Genomic DNA, 26,749 nt, shown 5'->3' with positions numbered 1-26,749 from the left:
TGCAGTAGAGACAAACAATTCCTATAGAAAGCAGGAAAAATCTGAGGGCACTGAGTGGCCTTAAGTGTTAATGTAATATTTTGGAAGTTGGAAGCTTGGTGTGCTCATTTGCACATCAGTACCCAGAATGCTTTTTCAGTTCCACCACTGTTTAATTCAAGTGCTGGGTTTGAGCTTTTGGAAGGCTCTGTAGTTTGTGATGCCCTCACATGCGCCAAGTTCACTATTTTCCACAGAATAGTTTAAGTGACGATATTAGATCGTGAATAGGTGGTCCAAGCATTCTTAATTAGGCTTGATGTTACAAATGCAAAAAAAGTGTCCTTGAACACTTTTTTCCAAGCGTTGTCTTTAACAACACAAAGAACTCTCTTTGGGGAATGTGTGTGTGATGTGTGTGGGGGGAGATGTTTTCTTCAAAAAGCAGAGAAAAATTCCTCTCTGAGACAGAAAGCAGATTTCAGACGCAAATGTGTAATGATGATGTTGGAATAGCAGCTCTTCCCAGAGAGACCTCGAGCACACAGGGAAGATTCAGCACTAGGACAGTCCAGGCAGCCCGCGCAGTGAATTCGGCAGCGCGTTTCGGAGCGTTTAACCTGGGCCCGGGGAAGGGTAACTTGAGGGAGCGGGAGCCTCGCCGCGCTGGGGCGTGGGGCGCTCCGGGCGCCGTGGGAACCCGGTGTGCGCGGGAGGGGCTCCGCGGGCAGCAGTTCCCCCAACATGGACGCACTCGGGGCTGTGAGCTGCCCGTGCCTCCCGCAGCCCCCGGCCCGCGGGTACCGTTCCTCCCGACCGCTCCCGAGGGGAGGGCATTTTCGCACTGGAAGAATTCCCGCTGTACCCCTTCCCTCCCCCACAATGCCGGCGCCTCGCTCTTCCAGCGAGGCTGAGAGTTGATCGCGGTACGGGGGGTGGGGGTGAGAAATGCAATGAAAGACCGGGGGGAGGCCGGTCCGCGCTGCAGCCCCTGGCCCCTCTGGGATCGGCTCTCCTCAGGCGAGCCGAGGAGGTGGGGGCCGCTCTGCGCCTCTGCAGCTCCGGGAGGGTTTGCATTGGACGATTCGCGCCTGGGGAGGGGGGAAGGTTGCCTGCAGCCCCCCCCGCCGGCCCCTCCTCCTCTCTCTAGCGGGAGGGGGGCCTGGGGGGCGAGCTGCAGCCCGGATATTTGGGGGAGGGGGCGAGCGCAGCCCCACCACCCCCGTGAGCCGCGGGCGGGGGCCTCGCTGCCGGCTCGGCATTGGAGGATCGGTGCTGGGGAAGGGGGAGACTGCAGCCCCCAGCCCCCGCGGGCGGGCGGGGTGGGGGCCGGCCTGCTGGCTCTGGCTGCTCTTGCATTGGCGGATGCGGGGAGGGAGGGGGGCAGGAAGCGGGGGGGCAGGGGGGGAGCCCGAGTGGCTGGAGGGGGGGTCTCCGTGAATAGGGTGGGGGTCTTCTCGTCCAAAGAAGAGAGGAAAGTTTGCGGCGCCGGTGGTGAGGGTGCGTCGAAGCGGGCGGGGCCCGGACCGGGGCCGGCGGCGGCGGCGCTTGGTCGGGGAGCAGCAGCCGGGGGGCCCCCGCTGGATTTTTGTAGGGGGGGTGGTATCGCCCCCTCCTTCTCCTCCCCCCAGGGGTGAAAGTGCAAGAGGAAGTGCAGCCGCTGCCATCTTTCCTCCGCTCCAAACACACAGGGACGGACGGAGCCGGCAGCCCGGAGCCGCCGCCGGACCCCCGTCCCTCCCGGCTGCCGCCGCCGCGCCGCGCACGCCCCTTCCCGCGGCGGCCCCGCGGCCGCAGCGCCTCGTGGCGGCCGGGCCCGGGCGGGGCTCGCGCGGCCGCGCGCGCGCCTCGGCCGCCCGAGCCTTTTGTCTCGCCCCCCCCGCGCCGCGCGAGCCCCTCGCGCCGTGCAGGGAGCGCCGCGCGCGCGCCGCCGCCGGCCCGGGCAGGGGCGGGGAACGAGCAGGAGGAGGCGGCGCGCGCCGCCGGGCGGCCCGAGAGCGCGCGCGCCCCCTGCGGGCGCCGGCGGGGCGGCGCAGCCCCCATGGAGCGGGTGAGCGAGGCCGCCGCCTGCGGCCCCTCGTCGGGCTGCTACACCTACCAGGTGAGCCGGCACAGCGCCGACGTGCTGCACAGCCTCAACCAGCAGCGCAAGAACGGCGGCCGCTTCTGCGACGTGCTCCTACGCGTGGGCGACGAGAGCTTCCCGGCGCACCGCGCCGTGCTGGCCGCTTGCAGCGAGTACTTCGAGTCGGTGTTCAGCGCGCAGCTCGGCGACGGGGCAGGTGGCGGCGGCGGCGACGCGGAGGGGAGCGCGGCGGAGGCGGCGGCCGGCGGGGCTGCGGCTGCGGCCGGCGGCGCCCCCGGGGGCGGGCGGGAGCTGGAGATGCACACCATCAGCTCCAAGGTGTTCGGTGACATCCTGGACTTCGCCTACACGTCGCGCATCGTGGTGCGGCTGGAGAGCTTTCCGGAGCTCATGACGGCCGCCAAGTTCCTGCTGATGCGCTCTGTGATCGACATCTGCCAGGAGGTCATCAAGCAGTCCAACGTGCAGCTCCTCGTGCCCCCAGCACGCCCTGACATTATGCTGTTCCGTCCGGGGGCTGCTGACCTCGGCTTCCCTCTTGACATGACCAACGGTGCCACTTTGGCTCCCAATGGCAATGGCATCGCTGGCATGCCTGAAGACGAGGCCACGCGGGCTGCGCTCAGCGCTGCGCAGTCCTCCCTGCCTGTCCTGCAGGGTGTGGACCGCCTGCCCATGGTGGCAGGACCTCTGTCCCCACCGCTGCTGGCCTCACCCTTCCAGAATGTTGCTGCTAGTGCCCCCACTCTAAGCACCAAGAGGGGCAGAGGGCGTCCCCGTAAAGCCAATCTCTTGGACTCCATGATGTTTGGTACCCCAGGGGGCCTGCGAGAGGCTGGTATCCTGCCTTGTGGTCTCTGTGGGAAAGTATTCACGGATGCTAATCGTCTTCGGCAGCACGAGGCTCAACATGGGGTGACAAGCTTACAGCTGGGATACATAGACATCCCACCCCCACGACTGGGTGAAAATGGTGTTCCTGGTCAGGACGACCCCGATGCACCTCGAAAAAGAAGCAGGACGAGGAAACAGGTGGCCTGTGAGATCTGTGGCAAGATTTTTCGGGACGTGTACCACCTGAATCGGCACAAGCTGTCACACTCTGGTGAAAAGCCTTACTCTTGTCCGGTGTGTGGCTTGCGGTTCAAGCGAAAAGACAGGATGTCCTATCATGTTCGATCGCATGATGGCTCTGTGGGAAAGCCCTACATCTGCCAGAGCTGTGGAAAAGGCTTTTCCAGGTAAGAGAGTGCTTGAATGGATCATTGACACAGAGATCTAGGAAGTTGACTTTCCTATCCCTTGGAAATGTGCTTAGGATAGTTTGACTGTTCCACTTAAAAATGTTTCAAGGAATGAGGCTTCCATCATTTCCTCTGGGATGCCATTCTGTGGTCTCTTGGAAGGGTTTAAAAGTAATTAAGACATTGAGCTGGAAGTCAGCTGGCTTCTGGCTAACGTTCCCAGCTTTGTCCCAGAGTTGGTGTGTGCGTGTCCTTGGGCAAATCAGTCTCTCCCTCAAATGACCCTTCTGTGGAGTGGGTTTGAAATCATTACCTGCCTCACAGACGTGTCTTGAGATCGCTGATGTGTAGGTAGTTTGAAGGTGCTGTTGAAGTGCAAAATAATACATCTCAAGATTATTATTTTTCTCGTATCCATTTTAAATTTTCTTTTTCTTAACTTCCCTTCATTTCTCTTAGTTCGTAATGTTTTTTATCACCCAAATGTGAAGGAAGAGGTGAGATTTCAAAGGCTGCAGCATCAAGTATCTTTTAATACATGATCTTTGTGTCCTTTGGGTTTACATCCTTCTGAAGGGGATCCTGTTTCTGCCCTGCAACATACGTAAGATCTGTGCATTTAATGTTGCTGATTTTTTGTTGTCGCTGTTTGTGGGAGCTAATTTAATTAGTAGTTTGGTACACGTAGTTGTGTCAGTGGTATCTTATAGTCTGAGTTAATGAATTTGAAACTTTTGTGGAAGTTTGCTGCTCGCTTTGAGTGTAGAAGTAGTGGGGGGGAGGGGGATGCATACACTCTGCTATTTCTGTACCAGCAGTTGGTTTTCTACAGCAGTTGATTTGCTCTAACGTGAGGGAAGGAATCGGGGTCTGAAAACAAATCAAAAGGCCACCAGGCTGTGCAAATTGTGGAACTGTGCCCCTGCTCTCTTTCTGATACAGGGACTTTCTGTTATTGAAATAAGTTAGGAAAATGTAGCCCCACCCCCCTTTTTTTCTTTTAAATCGTCAGTAATTAGAGACGCATCTTCATAAGGACTGCAGAGTCAGTGATGGGAGGTCACAAAATGAAAATTTCATCTGTGGCTAGGAGTGAAAGTACTTTTCTTATTATAGCGCTACCTGGGATCGTGTGCCAAGTTTTATTGTTTTTACTGACACTTAAAGATTCCTTCTGTTGCTGTATGAAAGGCTTTTGTTATTAAGGCGAAGTGAGAAGTACATGTTGAGCTCTTATTTTCCCCAGTGAGTTAATGCGAACAGGCGGGAATGCTGTTACAAAAGTTAACAATAAAACCGTTTGCGTGTCTGTAAAACCGAAGTATGAATGAAAACCAGAGACTCTTTAAGTTTCAGTGTTCACTCTTAGGAGCAGCCAGAGGAAGTTGAAAGCGTGATGTGTAATTTTAGTGTCCTTTCCTGTATTCAGTAGCGCAGCACGTGAGGTTGCTGGGCTTGAGGTACCCAGGGGACCCCAACCAGTCTGTCCGGTTACACCGCTCCAGCCCAGCGCTGGGGCATCGCGTTTGAGAGCCTCACTGCAAAGTCCAGCCTATTTTGTGTCTGCAGTGCGTGAATTCCATCCCGTGCCCTCTCATTGGTGCAGCTGGGAAGTTGGGGGAGGAGAGGGTGGACAACTTGTTTCCAAGCAGTTTTGGTCTCATACAATGAAAAGCTTTCTTCCCACTAGGAGAAACTCCCACCAGGACAATCTGCAGCGCTTCAGTCCTTTCTTCTTCCGAGTACGCTTTGCTGATTGTGAAGAATGGTCTAATTTTTACAGTAATCATTTGCTCTTCCATTGCACCTTCTAGTTGGAACGTTCAGAGCACTTTATTTGTATTAATGCAGTCTCCCTACCAAGCTGTAAGTTAGGAGTTTTTTTTCATCTTGCAGGTGGAAAATGTATCACAGCAACAGAGTTTATATAGTCTTTTTTTGCAAGAGGTGCTTAAAGTTGGCTTTTTACATCTGTGTTTAGGACATAAACCAAAAGGGTCTGATTTTCAAATATAAATCAAAGTGCCCTGATTGTTAAGGTCTAAATAGGATTTTGGACGGGGACGTGCAGGCTTGAAAATCATAACTTGTATTTCCTGTTTCCTCTGATCATTCAGTCATGATTTCTTCCTGAGAAAATACTACTTTTTTAGCAAGTTGGAGAGGGTACATAAGGTAGAGTCCCAGTTGTTGGTGATCTAGTTTTTGGAAAGTTAAATATCACTACATTTGTCATAGATACAGCACTGGGATTTTTTTTTTTTTTGTTAACTTTATTTTTAGTATTTGTTTTAAGTGTGCTTATGTGTATTTTCCTTTAAGGCCAGACCACTTGAATGGACACATCAAACAGGTGCATACCTCAGAGCGACCTCACAAGTGTCAGGTAGGAGCCAGAGGGGTTTGGACTGATCTTGTGGGTAATCTTTGGCATTGCATTTATGTGTGCAGACAATTTTGAAGTACCAATAGAAATACCATGAATATGTGATTTGGGATAAAGTTTGTAAAGAAAAGTGTTCCATGGTGACATCTGCTTTATATCCCTCCCATCCCCCCTCTCCTCATCTACAGCTTTGGTCCTCCTGCCTCCCCCCTTCTACCTGCTGTTCTTCCTCCTGTGCTGTCCCAGTCTCACCCTGGATCTCTTACCCAGCCACCTGGGCTTGGAGTCCATGTCACTGATGATTCCCTCCCTTTTTTTTAAATTGCACTTGTTGCCATCAGGAGGCTCCAAAGCTGACTTCAGTTTTTTAGAAAAACTTCAATAAAAAATTAGTAAACTGTAATTATTGTAACTTGTGGAGATACTATTTTTTTTAAATTGTATAGCCTTCAGAACATTGCACTGAGCAAAATTGGAAGCTTGTTTTATCTCAGGGAGATTATAAATAATGTCATCACAGTATCCTTTGTTGTACAATGTCATAATGTTGTGTATAGTTTTTTATAGTTAATAAGGTTTGAAAGATCAAATGAAGGAAGATATTCTGTAATCCATATATAGAGAGATTTAAAAGGTGCCTGGAAGTATTAATTAATACAAAGTTGGGAATCAGCTTCCACCATCACACATTGCCATCAGTGGGATATTGGGCAAACTTTTAAAACAGTTGTTGGGTTAACAATCTCCATATTTGGCTTCTGAAGAAATAATTAATATTTATTTAAAGAAGCTGGAGCAGCATTCTTTTTTTTTTTTTTTTTCTTTTGAAGATAGTGAAGGTTAGAGAACTTTTTCTTCTAAAATACTTAACCACGTTTTATGAACCTAGACAATCCTACACGATTGCTGCCTCCTGATCTGCATTGTTGCACGATTTCACACACCTGTGTTTCCTTCAAATTGGGAGAGTTTAGAAACATTTTGAAATTTTAAGAATCCTGAGAAGTTTTCTGAACAGCTGGAGCCATCTAAAGGTTTCTGTTCACATCCACATGATCTGTGAAAACCCAGCACATTTGAAAGTCAGTCCATAGAGCTGTCACATTGATTTAACTGTCTGTCCTATAGAAAGCCTTGGCTCAAGCTTCTTCAGATGATTTATGGGTTATAGATTTATACAAACTGGAAAATTCTATTCATAAAAGAATTCAGTGTGGGGATAGCAAGAGGTCTGTGGATGGAGTGATGATGGATGGCACTCATCATGCTGGTTGATACCAAGAATTCTGGATGAACACTTTACAAATACCATGGACAGCTATGAATTGCCCTTTGCCAGCTGATGACCAATAATTCTTTTATAGCTGAACATTGATTTAAGAATATAAAATAGCAACTCCATGTGAATCAGAGGATATGCTAAGAGCCCAGAAATAAAGAAACATGGAAGTTAAGATGGCAGAGCAAGCTCAACTCCATTTCCTGGCACCCATGTATTTTGTGATAGCAGTTTCCAAAACCAGTCTTTCTTGCTGTGGGTGTTCTAAAGTGCCCTAATACTGTATGCACTGTTCATTTCACTTAAAAGGTACAGGCTATAGGTTACAACCATCTGGGCAGAGCTGAGATTGTCCTTCAGGCTTGGGCTGTTCTTGCTTTTTGATTGCTTAGCCCTGCAAAGTTATTTTTTTCTGAATCTTAGGGCACAGAAAATTTGTTAATGAGATGTTGTGTGTCTCTGCAGAAAATGCTTTGTAATATCCTATCAGATCTAGAAAGTCTTCTTGAATATGCACAGATTTACTATACATTGTAGAGACCACAGAAGGAATGCAGTCACTGAAAACTGGTTTCAAATATGAAAACTGATGTATAAATTGATAGAGTTCTCCCTGTGATTCTCATAACCAGTTATGCATCTGTTCCATTATATGTATCTAACACAGGATCTGGCCACCAAGAAGGAAAATAGCTTAATATTGGCATGTTGTTTGCCCATTTTCCATTCTCTTTTTCCATTGATTTTGTTTGGCAAATTAGCTCTCCCTGAGAGCAGCCTGAACAGCATTGAGCATCCTTTTTGAATCTGTTCAGTTCCTGTTGAAAATTCCTGTTATTGTCATGCTTTGTTTATGTTTACTGGAAAAAGAATTACTCTGTCAGTAAACAGAAGAGCACTCCAGAATCCTCTGTTGTAATGGCATTTTTGGCATTTGTGGTCTGTTGTGATTTAAACAAACTGGCCATTTACCTGAGCTTTTAGGTATCTCTGCAAACTGGTGATATGTAATGTTTTGTTGGTGTGGCATCATAGTACACTTTGGAGTACCAAAATGAAAGTGGGAAGGTGTCAACCCAACTTCAGAATAAATGAAAGTATGAGAAACAGGGCAATTACAAGGTGAACTGCCCTGCAACAGCTGTGGTTTTCAGTGCTCAGTTTGTAACCTTGCACTCATTCCCCTGAAATAATGGCTGTGCTTCTCAGATCTTTCACAAGTATCCTAACTGCCAGCACCTCCAGCACCTGATGCCAAAGACTTGACTCCAGTTTTTTTCATTACTGTTAAGATAGACTCAGATTAGGGAACATCTCCACAGAGCCAAAGCAGCTAAGAAATCAGATCCAAGAAGTTGCCTTGGTGTCCAGGCAAATGGCACTTTGGATCTTTTCCCTTGGACTGTTGCACTGGTGAATTTACTGTTTTTCCCCAGTCTGGCAGTTGAGTTCTGGCTGGAGGAGGAGGAGGGAGTCAGTTTTATGGCCAGAATGGGGCAGCTCAGTCACTGACCCCACGGGATGGGGTGACATGTGTCAATGGATGACATCAGCTGCAGTTTGGGAGCAAACGATGATCTGAAAATCTGTGGACATGAAAGAACAAGGGGAGAAAACAGAAGTTGGCTCCTCTCAGAGACAAGACAGGTTGATCTTCTGGCAAACTAAATAAAAAAGAAAAATGCAGGTTAAATTAAAGCACAACTTAATTGGCATCCCAAGTCCAGTGCATATCCCATTGATTTCAATGCAGAATGAGTTTCTTCCTGTCCTAATTTCTCTTACTTCCTGCCTATTAGCAGGAAAATGGCAGCCACCATGGAATAAGCTCAGAGACATCCACATCCATAGAAAAGTTGAAACTTCAAGAGGTATTTCTTAAACAATGTTTTTTAAACTTTATATATTCTTTTTGATCTATTTATATACCTATGCAATGTTTGATAGGAAAGCACTGGAGAGTTTTCTTCTATGATTAACAATTAATGATAAATACTTAGCACTCATTTAGCACTTCACATCTTTCATAAAATAAAACTTTTTTTTTCTCTATACCTTTTATAAATATTAACTATTTGAATATTAACTTTGGGGTTTTCTTTAACCCTAGTGCTGTTATGATTCACCTAAACTGGTTCTTGCTTTCTCCACTGGACTTAATTATTGTTTTTAAGCTTCGTTGCAGATATATTTACTATATAGCTTATCCAGAGGTGAGCTTTACACAACTCAGCAGCAACAGTGAGAAATCAAACACATAAATTATTATATTGCTTTTCCTTAAGCTTTCAACTTGCTAAGTTCACTGTGGGATAGATTTGGTTTTACTTCTGGCATCGCTGTATTTATGTGATTTGTCTCTGGTCTGCTTCTCACCGGCTAATGCACTCCCAGTGCTTGGGTATGACCTTCCTGCAGCTCCCTAGCTTTAGAGTTACTGATGATGGATCTCTTGGCTGTCACTGTTGATGGTTTAGTCATATATCTTTACTTGATATCCAGCAGATTGATTAGTATCAGTGCTGCAATCCTGCCTTAAGAGAGTGCTTACCTCTAAGAATGCTTTAGTAAGTGAAAGCTGCACCTGTTTTGCTCAGCGCTGTGTACTGAGATTACAAATGAAAAGATATTTTTCATGTTCAAGAATTATAATTTATAAATATTTGTCTGGTGGGCCTAGTTAAACTGTGTATGTCGCAGAAATCCAGATAATTTTACTGTTGCCTTTTTAATTTCGTTAAGTCCTGATCCTCTAGGGTGTTAAGCCTTGTACTTGCTGCAGAGCAGCCTCAGCTCCATGGGAGTTTTCCACACTTAAGCATCTCACAGGATCGAATGAGTGTAAAGCCTGTTGAAATTGATAGGTGCTTTTCAGCTGCCTTCAGTGGTTTTTGGATTAAGCTCTTGATTAACTGAATTTTATGTAATTACGTTATCCTCTTCTGTATTATCAATTTCACTTACTTGAATTATAATTTTGGAATTTTACTAAGATGGTTACTTTAACAAGTCTTATCTCTATTGAAACAGTGGTTTAATTACACACTGATATTTAAAAATACAGATTATACCCAGTTCCCAAGACATTGAACAGCCTCATATTATTTCTGTAGGGGTTCTAGCTATATCTATTAAAACTGTGTTATTTTATATGAAGTTGGTATAAACAAAACACTCACTCTTGAATGTCACTGCTCCAGCTTGGTCTGGTCATTCTGATGTGTGTTTGCTTTTATTTCTTCTCTTGCACTTGGGAAATGGTTTAGACTATAACTCTAATACCTTGTGCAGCATATTGCTGGTGATTTGTTTCCCTTCACACATTAGAGACAGAGCAAGCCTTTCAGAACTGGCAGCCACTGTAACAGGCTGTGAGCACTGCCTGCCTGCCCATTGCTGGGGTTATAAAAATGGGAGGGAGCCTTCACTTATCATACAGATTTCAGCTGGCAAGTGGGCAAATTGAATCAATATTATACCAAATCAAGCTTGTTTTGTGGTAGTAAGTGGAATATATACCTTGACCAGGGGTAAGTTAAAAGAGATTACAGTGTCATGCAGTTATTTTGATACCTGCTCAGTTTTGAGGCTTCACTTGTTCGTTTTGTCTGCACTGCTGCTGTGGATACCAGGATGACTCTTCTCTCGTCATATTGTCATCTCAGATAGCTCTCTGATCCTTTGTAAGTCTTCACACTCCAAAAGAATTCTGTATACTGAAGCTAAATTTATCTCATCAAAGAGTAGAATTTAGGGAAGCGACAGAGAGGACATTTGAGTGGTTTAAAGTGATTGTGATGGCTCAGTGAAACGGCAGAACTTACTGTAAATGGAGCAAAGTGCTTTCTGCTATTTCTTCTGTTAACTATTACTTAAAATTTTAGTATCTTCATCCTCAGAGCTAAAGCCTTACAAGTCTATCTTGGTGTAAGTTTTACTGTGTGTAGTATGTCAGAGCTGGTTTCTTGCTGCTTTAATTCTTTTGAGTAGTAAATTATGTCTTGTGCAATGTGTTGGTGTTCTGAATTTTTTATCTGGGGGAAAATGGCTTGTGCATCATGTCATTTTTTGTGTTTGCACAGGATCTAAGGTATTTACTCTAAAGAATACTAAATATATTCAACAATATCAGTGCTGTTAGCAGAGTTGATGAGTCACATGGTTCTCATTATACCTGCAGACTTGTAACGCTTCCTTTGCCACTCGTGACCGGCTGCGCTCACACCTGGCATGTCATGAAGACAAAGTTCCATGCCAGGTGTGTGGGAAGTACTTGAGAGCAGCATACATGGCAGATCACTTGAAGAAGCATAGTGAAGGACCAAGCAATTTCTGCACTATCTGTAACCGAGGTAATGAAGAAACTTTTTTATTCCAGTGGGATGGGACAGCACTCGAGGGGAGCTCTAAGGCTGTGTGACTCTCTGCAACAGGAGGAGGTTATACCCTATTTGTGTACATACTCTGCTTTTTCTGCTGAATACTTAGCCCTGAAACTGATGGAATCTAGGTCTGGCCTTTTCACATGGCAGACAGTTCCCAAAGAAACTCAGTTTAAATCTGAAGCAAATTTTATTTGCTAAGTATTCAGATCCCTATACAATAACCAAGATAAGTTGCCTTGCTACTGTTCAACATACTTTTTTTTTTTTTTTCCTATACATGATTAGACTTGAGCTCTTGCAGTCGGTTTGGAAAAAGAATCTTTGAAATACACATCAAGTTGACAATCATACACTGAACATAAATCTACATTATGTTATTAAGTCTTACTTAACCTCCTGGTGCAATAGAGTCAAGCTGCTTCTCCCTCTTAACACAAGAAATTGCTTTGTACTAATGTACATTTCTAAAACATACTTTGTAAAGAGCACTAGAAATGTGCTTTACGTTTATTTGTACAAATACAGCTTTTCACAGTTGGAAGGGACCCATAAAGATCACTGAATCCAACTCCCTGCTCCATGCAGCACTATGCAAAACTAAACCTATGACTAAGCTTGTGAAGTTTTTCCATCTCTTTGTGGTACTTTTCAGTTGGAGAGAGTTGGAAATTTAGGCTTTGTGGGATGTAAGGCAAGCTGGAAAAATTATTTTGACTTATTGGTGTATTTTTTTGAGGGATTAATTCACAACTTCAAAAACTTTTTTGGCTCACACAGATATTCATTCATAGCTAGGTGTTAGAAGAGATTACTGCTGTATTTTGGGATCTTGTTTTTTCTGATGAGTCTTTTTTTCTGTTTTCTGTTTTCTACTTTGAGAGGTGATATCTTTTGAGAAAATAAAGCTCTTCTGTGTTTAATGTGCAGACTGTACAGGGAGCTTTTGGATTGATGAGTAATGAGACATTAAATTGTAAGAGAGGTGTTTCCACAAATTGAACAGTCTGTAAACCCTGAAAGTGATGTCATCAGAGTGAGTGGAAAAGGCATCTGGGTTGAAAATCTTCAGGTTTTGAAGCTCCAGGTAGATGGTGTGACATGAAGCTTGCCCTTCTTTTCAGCTGAAGGCCTGGCTTCTGAAAAACTGCTGAAGCTTCTCCCAATTCTTTTTGTGACAACAACATGGGAGATGCTATTTGAGATCCAGGTGCTGTCCTGCTCTCCTTCCATTGAACATGGTGCCAGACAGAAACTCAGATAGGTTGGGAGGAATTGTCTTGTTTCCACGATTTGGAAACTTGAATTTCAATTTGACTACCACTGGATGTCACTGCAGCTCTTTGGAAATGGAGCCAGGGTGACAAAGACAGACCTGGCACTCAAACAATAAAATGACTAAGTGATTTATTCACATATTGCAAGTCTAAATGTACAGTGGCAATTTAAATAAAATAGGTACTTCTTTGTAGAAGGATGGGCAACCTGTTGTGCAGCAAACTTTAAGCAACTACTTTCTTCTTACAGTTTCTGTATTTCATGGGAGTTGTCAGAATTGTCTGCTCTGAATTTCAGATTACATCAGGATTTTTAAAATGTAATTATGAGTAATGAATAATGTTACATTTCATATGAAGTGTTAAAATCATAGGAAGGGGGAGCTACATGCTGGATTTGTCAAACAATTGTGTTGTAAACTCATTGTTTTATGCTGTAAATTTTTCTTATAGATTTATGATCAATGACAGCAGAATTTTTAATCCCAGGTGTTCTAGAATCAAAGTATAGTGTTTGTTGTTTTAAATAGTTACTTTTGAAATTGTAGAGCCTGGCAAGATGGAGTCTAATGGAAAATTCCTGGGTTAGAAATATCTATTTGATAGGCATTGATGCAGTCAGAAGCCACACACAGTAACCTGCTCACAGCTGTGTCATGGCTGAGGTGCTTGTGCAGTGGCATTTTGTTTATTCTTCCTTTGGCTAATGTGCTGATATATATTTTTAATTGAAACTTAACTGGTTCTGGATATAGTAATTGTCAGCCTCTGGATATAGTAATTGGGGAGCAAGAATGCTCTACAAGCTCAAGCTTGTGGAGAGAATTTTGGGTGTTGGCCACTTAAAAAAAAGTGGATGAAAAGGTGACTCTTTACTCAGCTCAACATTGCCTGTGTTAATGACAGAGCTGAGACTCCCTCAGTTTATCCCAGTGGACTGAAGGCTTTTCTGTGGAACTTGATGAGTGTCTCATCTTGTTTTAAGGGTTTAGTGGCTTTAAGAGATGGGGATGGACCCAGTGCTTGGCAGTAAGCAGTAACCAATGGTTTGTCATGTCATATGGTTCATTTGTTTATCATACTTATTTCTTTTACAATGTGGCTGTATAATTTAAAAAAACCAAACCTACCAGCTGTGATTTGATGTTTTTTCCAGGTTGTTTTCTTACTTGAAGTCTTTATGCTTAGAGTAATCATGGAAGCAGTTGTTAAATCAGGGAAACAGTGAAGTGGTTTTGAGGGGTTTTGTGTTGGGTTTTTTCCCCCCTGGGATTTTGAGAACTCCCCTGGGGTTTGTTTTGGTTTCTTTTTCTATTTTGGTTTGGTATTTTGTTGTTGGTTTGGTTTTTTGTTTGTTTTTTTCTTAAAGAATTTGTCTAAAATGTGCTTAAAAAACTAATCCTCAAGCTTCACATTTTTAGACAAATTCTCCTTAATCGGTTTAAATAAAGAAGACGTGCTTCTGTAGTGTTGTTACACAATCTTCTGTTACCATTCTTAGGAACTTTATTTGCTTGTGTGGGCTTTTTCAAAGAATTCAAGAGATTAATGACTTTGGCAGGTCTAGAGCTGGTACTTAGTAATAACACCTGTAACTCAGAAGTTTGGGTTTGTGTTTCAAATACACACACATTGTTTCACAGAATCAAATTAGTTAGGAAAAGGGTAAATATTCCAAATGAGAATTTATTTTTCACGCTGAGTTCTTGTACTTTTCATGGTGGGCAGAGTCCATTAAAGCAAGACACATTCTCCTCAAGTTCCACCTAAATCCAAATTAGAATTTTTGAACAAGGAGCATCCTGCAATTATTTCCATAGTTTATCTCCTTGTAGATCTTATCTAAGAGATCAAGGGATAAGTCCCATTTGTATAAAGGAGATAATTTCCTCTCTATAAATGTTTTTAATATTGGTTCTTCTGATATGAAGAAATAATCTGCCCTGCAAAGTAGAGAGATGTGTATGAGCAAAGCAATAAATGCATTCCTTCTCTGAAAAATACTGCCACTTAATCCTGTGGATTAGTCTGACTTTGCTCTGAAAGAGACTTTTAAGAGTGAAGGATTATGGTCTGTGAACCCCCATCTTCCTAGGACAGGCATTTGTAATTAAAGTCTGGTGGAGATAAAAAGGCCAGTGCTAAGTGCTTCAGGAAAAAAATTAGGATGAAAACAACCCCAAAAAAGTCTCCCTTTAAACAGTTTCCCATGAAGCAGTTGGCATTCTTATGGTTTTGATGGAAGTTGATGACTCACATGTTCATCTGCCAAGTGCATAAAGGGGAGCTAACACACTTTGCAGCAGTTTCATTATATAAAACAATGTACTCTACAAATAGAACTGCAGAGTTCAGGAAAAATATTGTGTGCAGAGATTACAAGTTCAGATTTTCCTGTGTCAGTTGTGGTGTAGACAAACACTGAATACCTGCATGTAGTCAATTTTTAATGGTTGGCTGTGAGATTTTAATGCACTGCTGCATCAAAGAGGCTGATCTCAGCATGCATGTGGATATTAGATGTGTGAAATAAGGAAAGTGCTCATAGGTGGGAGTGTCACCATTATATTTGTACACTGTGCCCTTTTCTCTACCAGTCAAAGACTGGTTCTTTCAGGTCTACAGTGAATTTTTGGTATTTGTAAGAATATATTCTCTAGTTGCCCATTGAGATTTTCAATGCAGCATTTCGTATCTGAGGGTAGGTCTTGCATTATTTCAGAGGATACTGTCCTTACATTAATTCCCCAGATAACTTGGCCTTGGTGATCCTTCTCCATTGTGTTTTGAGAGGTGTATGTTCTTGGTTTCTTCAGTTGTGATGTATCTACTTTTCTGTACTTTTATCTTCAACTCAGGGGTCCATAGCAGCTACCTCTTGTTCATTCTCAGCAGCCTGCCCCTTTTCCCTTCAGCAGGTTGCTGTGGAGTTCTTCCTTTGCAGGTCCTGTAATTCTTAGTAACCCCTGGATAGAGTCAGGGTAGAGGGATATTCTGTGTGCTAGGCACAGGGAAATCTAGTGTAAAGCTGCATTCATTATTAAATTCAGCACCTGAAACTAACAGCTGCAGTCAGAAAATCCACTCCAGGGAGGTGGTTACTATTTGGCTTGCAGCCTTGCTAGTATATTATTATATATCATCAAATGTAAATGCCAGTTATATCACTACAAAATGGCTTTATGGTAGAATATCTATTCATATTTTTAAGCAAAGTATTGTTATGAAAGTTCTCTTGCAAGGGCTTGTGCTGTAAATGCTATATTGGTTTAAAAAAATCTAGGGCTTGGGACTTCTCTCTCCAGGAAGGGAACCTGCAGCTCTGGGTCTGTGATGTGTTGTGTTCTTAGTTGTTAGGGGAAAATGTTTCTAACATGAAAGTACCATAATAGTCTGTTCAAAATATAACAGAAAATGAAACTGGTTCATGGTGGTAGCTTTTCTTCTGTAGGAAGTCTTTAAAACTCTCTCCTTCTAGTGCCTCATATATGGTCCAAATGTGCTAGTAGTAATTGCAAATCTTATTGAGGTTGAATTTAAAAACATTCCAAAGTATATGTAGATAAATTGTTGCATTAAAGAAAAACAACATATTTGTGAGACTTAAAAAAAGCATTTTAAAAAGCACATGCACAATTGTAAAAAACTGGTTTGTTCAGAAAGCAATTGTTTGATATATATGTTTTTATTTTCAGTGTTTGGCGCTTACAGTTCAGAGCTAATAAAAATACTGAAATTTATTTTTAGTACTGTTTGTTAACAAAATAGGAGTTCTAGTATATTTTTTAAAACTCAGATGAGCTAACTGCAAGAAATCTTTTTCAAAGATTAAGATTACTAAAGAGCAAAACTGTATAACTTAAAAAGTCAATAGTTTCAGCTTTCTTCCTTCTAGAAGTCACTGTAAGTGCCTGAAACCCGAGGGGAAAGCACACTAAAAACCAACGAGGATTGTTACTAGATAGCATTTCTTCAGATCTTAACAGCATCAAACCAACTAATTGGAACTGTCTTCTAAAGTATTATCAGGTGGCAAAAGCATTTTTAATTAAAATAAATAAAACAACACAAAAATGGTGAAGAGACATGGGTGCCTTTTTGTATGATGTCTCTTCTGCCTTTTTTTCCAAAAAGTTTCATGTCACCTGCTAGGTTTGCTTACACAGAATTTGGTTTTTAAGGAGGCTGTTCTGTCTTTGTGACTAACAAAAATCAAACCCAGTCTGATGAAAAGTGTGCATTGCATTACTGCCTGATGATGACAGGACTCCTATGTGAGCAGGTCAGAGGGAACTGGTGGGACAGCAGCTTTGCAGTAGGGAGCAGGAGCAAGAGAAAGATTAAAGGAAAGGGAAGGCAGATGTGTGTCTTTGCTGGTGGCAGGATCTCATCTCCTTTTATCTTGTTTAGGTTTCTCCTCTGCCTCCTACTTAAAGGTCCATGTTAAAACCCACCACGGTGTTCCCCTTCCCCAGGTCTCCAGGCACCAGGAGTCCATCCCGAATGGGGGAGCAGCGTTCCACTGCGTCAGGACCTATGGCATCAAAGGCAAGAGACTCACTGCTCTGCACCTTGCTGCTCTGGGCAGAGCTTTGTGTTGTGGGGTGTTGGGCTGGGCACGAGAAAGGGGAGGGAGGAAGGACAGGGAAAATACTGGAGAGAAGCTTAGGGAGATGCAGAGAAATCCCTTAGGATGTAATAGCAGTTATTGGATAGCCAGTTTAACAAGTCTAGGGGAAGGAAATGGACACAGGAGAGTATGTGAAGTTCTGGCAGCTTCTTTGATTGGGAGGATTGAAAAAGCCATGTTAGTTCATCCTGTCCCTCTTCCTTGGAGCAGTCAGCATCTGAATTTTGCCTGAGGGCAAGTTCCTTAGTCCCACTCCACTTGGATCTCTCATCAGTCAAAGCCCATTTCTGATTTTGATAGGAGCCATACTGTACATGCAGCCAGCTGTCTGTAGCCAAACTTACACTTCTAAATGCAGTTGTTGAGGAGAAGTAAAGGGTGGTAATAGGACTGGTGCTTTCTTGTTGGTTTTGACATTCATTTAACTTGGGGAGGTGGGGAGAAAAAGATGTTATTGTAAACATAGCTGAGGAGTATTTAACTTGTGAATAAGTAAAGCAGTATGTTTACCTGTGTAGAATAGTTTTTTGCTTCTTGCTTTGAGCTGTTAGTATTCCTGGTGAAAGTGAAACATCAGAAAATTCTTCAAGGCCACAGTTGTTCTGGTTTTTTTCTTGCCCAGGAGAAAACAGTGGGCTGGGTTAAACAAAGTCTGTGCCAGCAGAAAGCTTGAGTTGTGTAATTTTTTTCTGTTGAAGTCTTGATAGAGTTACTACAGAAGCCCTTTGGTTTTGGGTGGTGTGCTGACTTAACAAGAGATTTATTCCAGCTCAGTGGTGTATTGATTTCATGCATATCCTGTTAGGTTTGTTATGCTGAGTCCAGAGCAAATCTGTCTTTTGGGTTGTGCCAAGTGGTTCTTTGGTCTCTTAGAGTTAATAGTAGGTACAGCCTGTTTGTATTCAGAGACTCCTTTAGTGAGCACGTCTGGGTTTCTCATGCTCATTCACATGCACTGAGCAAAAAAGTGTGGACAAACTTCCTTGGCATAATGCCACAGGAGAATGGGGAAAACTCCAAACATACCAATGGCTTTGCCAGGACATATATCCAAATAACTTAAGTAATATCCCTAACCTCTCTGCTGTTTCACACTGCAGTATTTAAATATAGAACAATTATACATTGTGAAGTTAACTTCTAACAGTGTTGCACTTGTGAAAAAGAGTTCCTTGACACTAAATGGAATTGCACTTCTTAAATCACAGCAGCTCACTGCCATTTTGCTGAGTATTTCTAGGTTTCTTCACCTCTTGCTACAGCCTGTTGTACTTCATGAAGTTTCTAGGCTCTCCCCAAAGCATCAACAGCATTTCAGAAGTGTGCAAGTGAATTGCACAGTTGACAACTCATCAATAGATCCATCCTTTTGTAGTGTCTTAGGTGTAAACGTTGTGAGACTTCCTTGGGATTCAAGAAATGTTATACAAACCAGAGACCCATTGTGGTTGCATTCAGTATCATCACAAATCCCTAATGAAACCCCAGCTGTTTCTCTGATGGCAGCCTGGTGGTTTGGAAAGGGGACCTATGCTCAAGGGCTTTAGAATATGAGGGATTGTAAATTAAGTGTGTATCATTCTGTTGTGACAGGTGCTAACCAATCTAATTTATTTTAATGCATGTTAAATATGTTACTTTGGGAGCTAAGATCCTGAAAACTTCTCTCTTTTCTTTTTCCCATAGAAGGCCAGAAATGTTCACATTCGGACCCGATTGAGAGTTCTGATTCATATGGAGACCTCTCTGACACCAGTGACCTCAAGACTCCTGAGAAACAGAGCACCAATGGGTCCTTCTCGTGTGACCTGGCAGTCAGCAAAAACAAAATGGAGACGGAAGGAGAGAAGAAGTACCCGTGCCCTGAATGCGGCAGCTTTTTCAGATCAAAGTCTTATCTGAACAAACACATACAGAAAGTTCACGTCAGGGCCCTTGGTGGCCCACTGGGGGACCTGGGTCCTGCTCTAGGATCCCCCTTCTCACCCCAACAGAACATGTCTCTTCTGGAGTCGTTTGGGTTTCAGATCGTCCAGTCAGCGTTTGCATCATCCCTAGTAGATCCAGAGGTCGACCAGCAACCAATGGGGCCGGAGGGGAAATGAGATCCGTTGGATCTTGACAAAGGCAAAGCAGCAGTCTGGCTGTAATGATAAGATGCTGTGAATGAAAGAGGAAATAATGAAATTTGGTTCTATAGCTGAGAATTTTTTATTAATTTTAGCTTCCCTCTTTGTCTCATGCCCTACCCCACCTTTAAACCTTCACTGGGGAGAGGGAGAAAATGCTTCTTTAGCTGATAAAATTACAGAAGATGGTGGCCTTGAATAGGAGACATGACCCAAAACAAATGGAGCTTTAGAGGCTGCTGCTGGTGTTTTCTTTGTGTTTTTGAGAGTAATCAAAAGTTACCAGCACTGGTCTGAGAATGAAACAGTTTTAGTGACCGAGGCACCCGGGGAGCTGCAGCTACAGGGAGCTGTGATTTTGTTCTCTCTCTATTCCCCTGCCCTCCCTAAACTCCCCCAGAAAAACAGTAAGTTTAAAAAACAGACCCATTATTAAATATAAGGTTAAGTAAAATGCCCCATGGTTCCTAGCAGGTTACAATGCAGTTGTCCTTTTAAAACCAGAAACATTTAAAGAAGGTGAGAGAATTTGAACCCCTTCTGCCTTTGTGAGGCTGTGAGTGCTGCAGCAGGACTGAACTGCTGAGAAAAATCACCTTTCAGAACAGGTTGTTTTTATTACTTTTGACCATTAAACTTGCTGTCAGGTTTTTAATTCTTTATTATTATTATTTTAGGACCTGTTGTAGTGAATTGCTACTGAAAAGCCAGTCTAAGGCGATACACAGAGCACTCGTAAAGCAGCAGTCACATTAGGGTTAGTATTAATTTTTTTATTTAGATGTACCATAATTAATAACTTGGCTAGTTCGTTGTTTTAAGTCTATGAAAGAATTAGTTTTTATGAAAAAAAACAAAAAGAAAAAAAAAAAGGAAGGAAAAATACCATTACAGTCTGGTTGACTGGTGCTCATTTTTCATGTGGGGACCTAGGGGATGAACACGATCAGCTATCGGGTTAACACTATGTACCACTGACTTGTTTAGTGTGAATAAACCCAGGGGTTCACAGAGTGATTTTGGTTTAATTGGATTGGACTCTATTAAAGAAGTTAGTATGTTACTTTGCATCCCCTCGTTTTGTCTGGTTTTTGAGCAGTTTAGCCACCTGTCCTAAAGGTGTGCAAATGAGAGCCAGTAAATAATATGTGAATCCCACTCTGCACTGTGCTGTATTCTCAGTGAGCTGGGCTTTTTGGCCACAGTTGTGCTCTCCTGATCTGTTTCTAGTCAGGTTTGCAAAAGCCACTGTTACTCCTTTCTTTTCCAAATGAGGTGGGAATTGCAAACAGCATATCTTTGAAAAAATAATTGATTACAAAATGCAAAGAAGCTGCACTCCAGGCTATTGGACATTCCATTTAATCTGAAAATACTAATTGTGCAGAAATAATGTCCTTTCTTGACCCTCCCCTTCCTTCCTTGTAACTAGTCATGGTTTTATGTACCAAACCCAGGTATAAATGTTGTTTAACACAGGGTTAGGAGTTGGGAATACTCTGAGTTTTAATTATGGTTCTGCTGTTGATGCTTAAAGTCACATAGAACAGTTTGCTGAACTTATTCCTTAATTTCATATCTGTGAAGAATCTCCTTTCTATCACAGTTTTTTGAGAGAGTTATTGAGCAAAAATTTAAGCAGTGATTTGGTAAACTGCTTTGTGTATTGAATGTTTCTAAAGGCCACTCTGAAGAGCCCATGTCCTGCACCAGCCTTGTGTTCCATGAGACAATATCTGTCTCCATCATTAATACAGTGCTGGAGCAGGACAGCCCCCTTGGACCAGGATCTCATTTGCTGCAGGAGATCTGTCTGTGTAAACATGCACAGAGACACAAAGTGTTGTTGTACCACAGCCTGCATTGCCCAGGTGCTTCTAATCCAAACCCTGCAGCTAATGCTTAAGTGATATTCCCATTTTATTTTATGTTAGAATTAGAGAGCCCTTTGTAAGTATATGGATTTTGGAAATACATTCTAAATTCTACAGAATTAGAAGACCCAGATTCCCTCTTGTAAGAAGTTACTTTTTGTACTTGCTCTCTATTATAAATCAAGGATAAATAATCAATGGCTTTCTCTTTATAGCACCAGCACTTTCTAAATTGAGAGCATGTTGCAGTGGACTTGATGTTTTGCTATTAATCTGTGTTGGGAGACTGAAGGACATGTTCTTCTCCAGTCATCTCCTCCTAGAATCCTGGAATAGGTATGAGCCTCATTTAAAAGGAAAAACCAGTGAAACAAACAAACCCCACCACTAAAGCTTCATGGAATTGCTCTTGTTGTACCGGTAAGATTAGTAGACAGGTAAAAACAGAACATCTTAGAAAAGTGACAAAACATTTAAAATGCCTCCAACTCTAGTGCTGAGACAACCTGAGCTGCCAGGCAAATCAGAAGAGAGCAGGCTTTCCAGTCAGCATAACAATTTGTTGGGATTAGCAAATGCAGCTGCAGTCACTGATTTACTAATAGCTCATAGTTAATCCACAAGGGAAACTTCTGTTGCATTGAGGCTGTGTGCTGAAAGACTGAAGTTTTTGTCCCCAGTGTTTCTATATTCACTCAGAGAAAGTGCATTAGTCATAAAATTCAACTCCAAAAGCTAAGTCCAGAGTATATGATACTTCCATCCTACATTTAGCTCCCCTGACTTTAGTATTACAACTGGGTTGAATTTTGGCTGTATCTATTAGAATTTAATTTTGAATGCTACAGAATTTGACCTGGTGAAACAAAAGAAAAGCCTTCGAAAACACTGTGTATTTTGCTTGTCAAAGAAAATGCTTACTAAGTTGTCATGAATACATTGAATGAAAACTACTTACTTCTCAGTCTAGTGGACAGGGAAACAATTAGGCAGGAGGTTAACAATCCTGAAATGACAGTTCTAGATCATCCTAATGTAAATGGGAGAGATTTGTACCAACACAGGAGGCTGGTGCAGGCTAGTGCCAGTAGGAAGTTGGGCAGATCTTTAGCTGTGGTGTGGTTTTTTGCATCTTTGGGGGCATACTGTTCAATTCTGGACAGTAATTTAATCTACACACAAATTCTTTCTATTCTGTACTTTGGGAAATGTCTGTTTCTCATAGAACATGAGACAGATCCAGCCTCACAAGTTCAGAGTTCAAAGGGAAGTATGTAACATGCCCTGAGCTGCAGCTTGTTGCTATTACATTTTATTTTTAATTGGCATATAAGTGTATAAATGATAGCTCTGATTTTGGGCCACCCTCCCTTCCTTGCCTTCCCCTTTGGAGGGACTGCAAGCCAATGTTTGAGTTGGTGCACATGTCAATAAGGGAACTTCAGTTCATGCAAATTTATATAATCAGACTTGTAATATTTGTTTGTATTATAGGAGTCCCATAACCTCTCATCTGAGGCTCAGAGCCTTGTGTATTAGGTATGATGAAAACATCTTCAGTCATTCATAATCTAAATATGAAAGACAAGAGAGAAATAGATGCTTATAAGAGAATGAGTGAAAGATAAAGGACTAAAAACCACTTGCATGCATGCTTAAGTGTTGTGTTAATTGTGGGGGCACAGACTTCTCAGGCTTCTTTTGTTGCCTGAATTTATAAATGTTAATCCAGAACAAACGCAAGGTAAAGCAATTTAATGTGAATTTATTCCATACTGAGTTAAATTAGGTGATGTGACCTTGCATTTGTCATGTCTTAAATGTGTGCAAACAGTGTGGCTCACCTGACACATGGCAGTGTGCATGTGAGCTCTCAATCCTAAGTGATTTGCCCATAATAATATGGGAAATTGATAGCAGAACCAGAAATTGAACACAGATTTTTCCTTCTCTCAATCCAGTGCCTTAATTATAGTAGGGCAAAGTATTATATGTTGGGGGGATGTTTGTTTTTTTTTTTAAAGCCTAGAACTATTAAGATGGTGTGGAGTTGTTCTTCCTACCAATCTTTTGAATAATTGTAAATGCCCAGTCACAATTTTAGACCTGAGTGCCAGTGACTTAGGGAATATTTGTTATTTCGCATGTATTCCCTGAAATTATTGTTCCTCCCTCAACTGCTGTCAGCAGTAAGGAATGACTTGAATAGAAGAGCTGTGTAACTGAATGTCTATAACTCAACTAATTGAATTGCTAGTATGAAAGCTAACCTAGATTTTGTAGGCTCTGTTGTAACTTTAGTGTCTTGTTTTTTCACTAAATCTTTGTTCTTAGAATTCAATATCTAAACTTACGTCTTGAGTCGGGAGTGGGGTACCACTTTCAGCTTTAATTTTTTTTAAGGTGCTTGCTTGAGGAAGTAGATGCCAAAGTAAACTTCAAAGGAACTCCAGACTTCAGTGTTGGAAGAATGAATGGAGAGCAAGAGCTCTCCTTGGGTTTCATGAGAGATAAATGGACAAAGTATAAAACAGCCACCAAAATTCTAAGTAATGAAACACAAAAGGCTTTTCTGTACCACCCACAAAAATAATAAAATATTTTCAATTGTCACTATGGCAGAAAGTCTGAGAGCAAGTGCCAAACAATATCATGGAATGCGCTGGCTTTTTCAGCATGATGATTATACCTTAACAGCATTGTCAATGCCCAAATGTAAATTTAGCCAGCTTAGTGCTGCTCACCTTTTTCTTGGGCACAATATCTGAGTTTTATTTGAGCAGAGCAGAAGCTCACAGTGAATCTCTGAGCTTAGGCTCTCAGTTCCACCCTGAGAGAAAACAAATGAGCAAAGAGGGAGGGAGGAAAAACCCCACTAGGAAAACTTTAAAAGGAAAATAGATTCTGGAAGGCTCCAGTGTCTCCTAAAGAGCCACGCTTTTTTATCCTGAACATCCTTTTCAAAACAAGATCCTTCAGCTGTTGTGAATGAGCCCTTAAGAACAGATTTGGCTTCCAGCCCAATCTGCTGCAGCTCCCTGTCCCTGTGAGAAGGCAGTATGTTCCAGAGCACTGAGCCTGGGACCCAGAGGGAGGGGGCAGGCAGTGCTCCTGGGCTGCAGCCACAGGTACTGCTACAGAGTCAGCACCAGCACTGGCTAAGTGTTGTCTGCCTGCTGCTTTGACCCTCACCCTCCTCACATCCTGTGCAGTGTGGTGCCTCCTCAGACATGTGCAGCTCTGCAAATAATTGTTGGCTGTAAAACAGAGCAGAGAGCTACTTGGCTAAAAAGAAGAAAGGGAAAGCACCACTTAAAAAGAGTGCTGTGACATAACTGCAGAGTGCTGCAGCCCAGGAGCAGGAGCCCTGGCTGTCAGGGGTTGTGGTGATGGTTGGAATGGTTATGGCAGGTCAGTGAGGAACCACAGCTGTGCACTCTGTGGTGGCAGGCAGTGATGGCCTGTTTGCCATAACACCCTGTGTCATCTCTAGCCTCTTCCTGTGTTGTGCTCCTGTCTGTAAGATGAGATGATGATAACCTTTGGGTAAGAATGTGCCAATATTTAATTGTGCTGCACAATTATGCTGCTGAACTCTGTCACAAATGTTTGGCCTCACTGACTTCAGGTGTAATGCAAAGTTAAACAAACATTTGGCCACATTTTTCCTGAAAGGTGTGATATTTAAATTTATTTAAAGACTGCCTGGCACTGTTGATCTGCTCTCAGGGTTTATGTGAATGAAGCTTTTCCTGGGTGGCCTCCATACTTGTACTGCAGTTCTGGAGACCTGAAGTGCTCTGAGCTGAGATATGCTGAAGGAAAGAGGTAACTGGAGTGTCACTGATGTTCCAGTGAGTCCCTCCCAGCTCCTGTGTTCCATGTGGACCATGGAGTCACTTCATGCAGCCATAAATGCTCTTGAGAATCCTGCAGTCACATAGTGACCTTGGGTAAGTGATTTTGTAAGAAATCAATCTCATGCTTATTAATATCTTTTTGGCTGCTGTGTCTACAAACTAGTGCCTTCTCCAGGCAAATTTTACATGCCCTCTGCAAAGTTGTCAGACTGACTGCTGGCTCTTAAGGAATCAACCAAGCCTTGCTCTTGGGCTCAGAATTTTTCTTCGGTACTGTTGTAATCTGAAAGTTTGCTGCAATTAGTGCAAATACAGAGTAAGAGAGAAAATAAAAGGCTGTTCTTAAATGTCTTGTAGAGTGAACAACTGAAATGTGAGTGTGGGATGAGCCAGGAAAACTGGTATTTTTCCCTGGCTGCACGCCATATGGAAGAGACAGTGCCTTGGAAGGGAAGGAGCAGAAAAGTTTGCCATTGGCTCTGATGAATCCCAATCCTGCTTCTACTGAAGTTGTTGGGAATCCTCCCATTATCTTCAGTGGAGCAAGAAAGGATCTTAGGTGAGGATGGATGACTCTTTCCCTACTTGAATGAAGTCTCTTGCCTATTTATGGGCCTGCTTCTATTGAAACCGAGCCTGTTTTAGCCTTTTTGGGTTCTTAGGGACCTGTTTGTATAAAGCAACTTACCTACCTATCTTTTTTTTTTTCTATTGTGTGTATTTTTTGTATGTTCTGTTGGAAGGTGAAGCCTCTGTAGAAGGGGATACAAAACCTGATTTTTAAATAGTAATAAACCAAAAGAGAATTAAACTCTGCAGGCTGCATGCATTCATTTCCTGGAGGTGGAGAGTAGAGACCATGAGTGCACAGAGAGATGGCCTGGATTTCTCATATCTCAAAATCTTCCCCTTTTCAGAGACAGTTCTACCTTTGCACATTTTCACAGCTCTATGTGAGAATCCATAGTGTGGTGGGCAGGTTGCAACACTGTGTATCAAAATGGTTTTATTTCGACTAGGAAATCCTTTCTCTGGTACTGTGTGGTGAGATTTCCTGTTTTAGCATAAGTGGATGGAGTAACAAGTATCTGTGAAATTTGGTGTTGTCCTCACTGAAGGGCAGTGAAATAAAACTGAGGTCATACAAATAGAGTTTTGTTTCTGGCCTGCCTACCTCAGGTGCTGGGGTGTTGGTCAAATGCACAGTGTTTTAACTCCACACTCTTACAAACTGAAGAATAAGTGCAAGTATTAAGTGAAACTTTACTAAGCCTTTGTTTCTTCCTGGCTTGTTACCTTCTCATGGTGTTACCAGTTGAAGCCTTAACTTTCTAAAAGAATGGCAAACTCAAGACCAAAATAACAACAAAGGTTTGCCCTGTTCTCTAAGCATTCTTAAAGGAACAGTGTTTTGCTTTTGTAAAAAGATGTAAAAAAGTCCACGTGCCTAGGTCAGTCATGAAAAAGGCTATCTCTGCATGCTTATGGCATCTGTGTGACCCACAGAAAATACAGGTTTGCCTCTCTACACAGGAAAGAAAGGGCAACTTCCCAAAATTAACAACTCCTCCCACAGCCTTCAGAGAGCCTGTGGAGAGTCTTTCACAGTACCTGCGTGCCAGT

General features: G+C 42.8%; 1 protein-coding gene across 5 annotated transcripts; it reads left to right on the top strand.

Moving 5' to 3' along the window:
- Window positions 1-2,020: 2,020 nt before the first annotated feature.
- Window positions 2,021-26,278, top strand: PATZ1 (POZ/BTB and AT hook containing zinc finger 1). Of its 5 annotated transcripts, none has more exons than XR_004419675.1 (6): window positions 2,021-3,306; window positions 5,632-5,695; window positions 11,155-11,326; window positions 17,044-17,181; window positions 18,950-20,149; window positions 21,482-26,278. XR_004419675.1 is itself a non-coding variant. In XM_033075816.1 (6 exons), the coding sequence occupies exons 1-6, from the start codon at window positions 2,021-2,023 to the stop codon at window positions 19,366-19,368; spliced, it is 2,151 nt and encodes a 716-aa protein (XP_032931707.1). In that variant the 3' UTR covers window positions 19,369-26,278. The 5 variants fall into 5 exon arrangements, 4 of the variants coding, with proteins under 4 accessions (XP_032931707.1, XP_032931704.1, XP_032931706.1 ...); XM_033075816.1 differs by adding an exon at window positions 8,774-8,845 and having other exon boundaries at window positions 18,950-26,278; XM_033075813.2 differs by having other exon boundaries at window positions 18,950-25,440.
- Window positions 26,279-26,749: the final 471 nt, after the last annotated feature.

Source organism: Catharus ustulatus, chromosome 18 (assembly GCF_009819885.2).
Source record: "Catharus ustulatus isolate bCatUst1 chromosome 18, bCatUst1.pri.v2, whole genome shotgun sequence".
Lineage (NCBI taxonomy): Eukaryota > Metazoa > Chordata > Aves > Passeriformes > Turdidae > Catharus > Catharus ustulatus.
The sequence above is the reverse complement of the archived record's forward strand: the minus strand, read 5'-3'. Positions and strand labels throughout refer to the sequence as shown.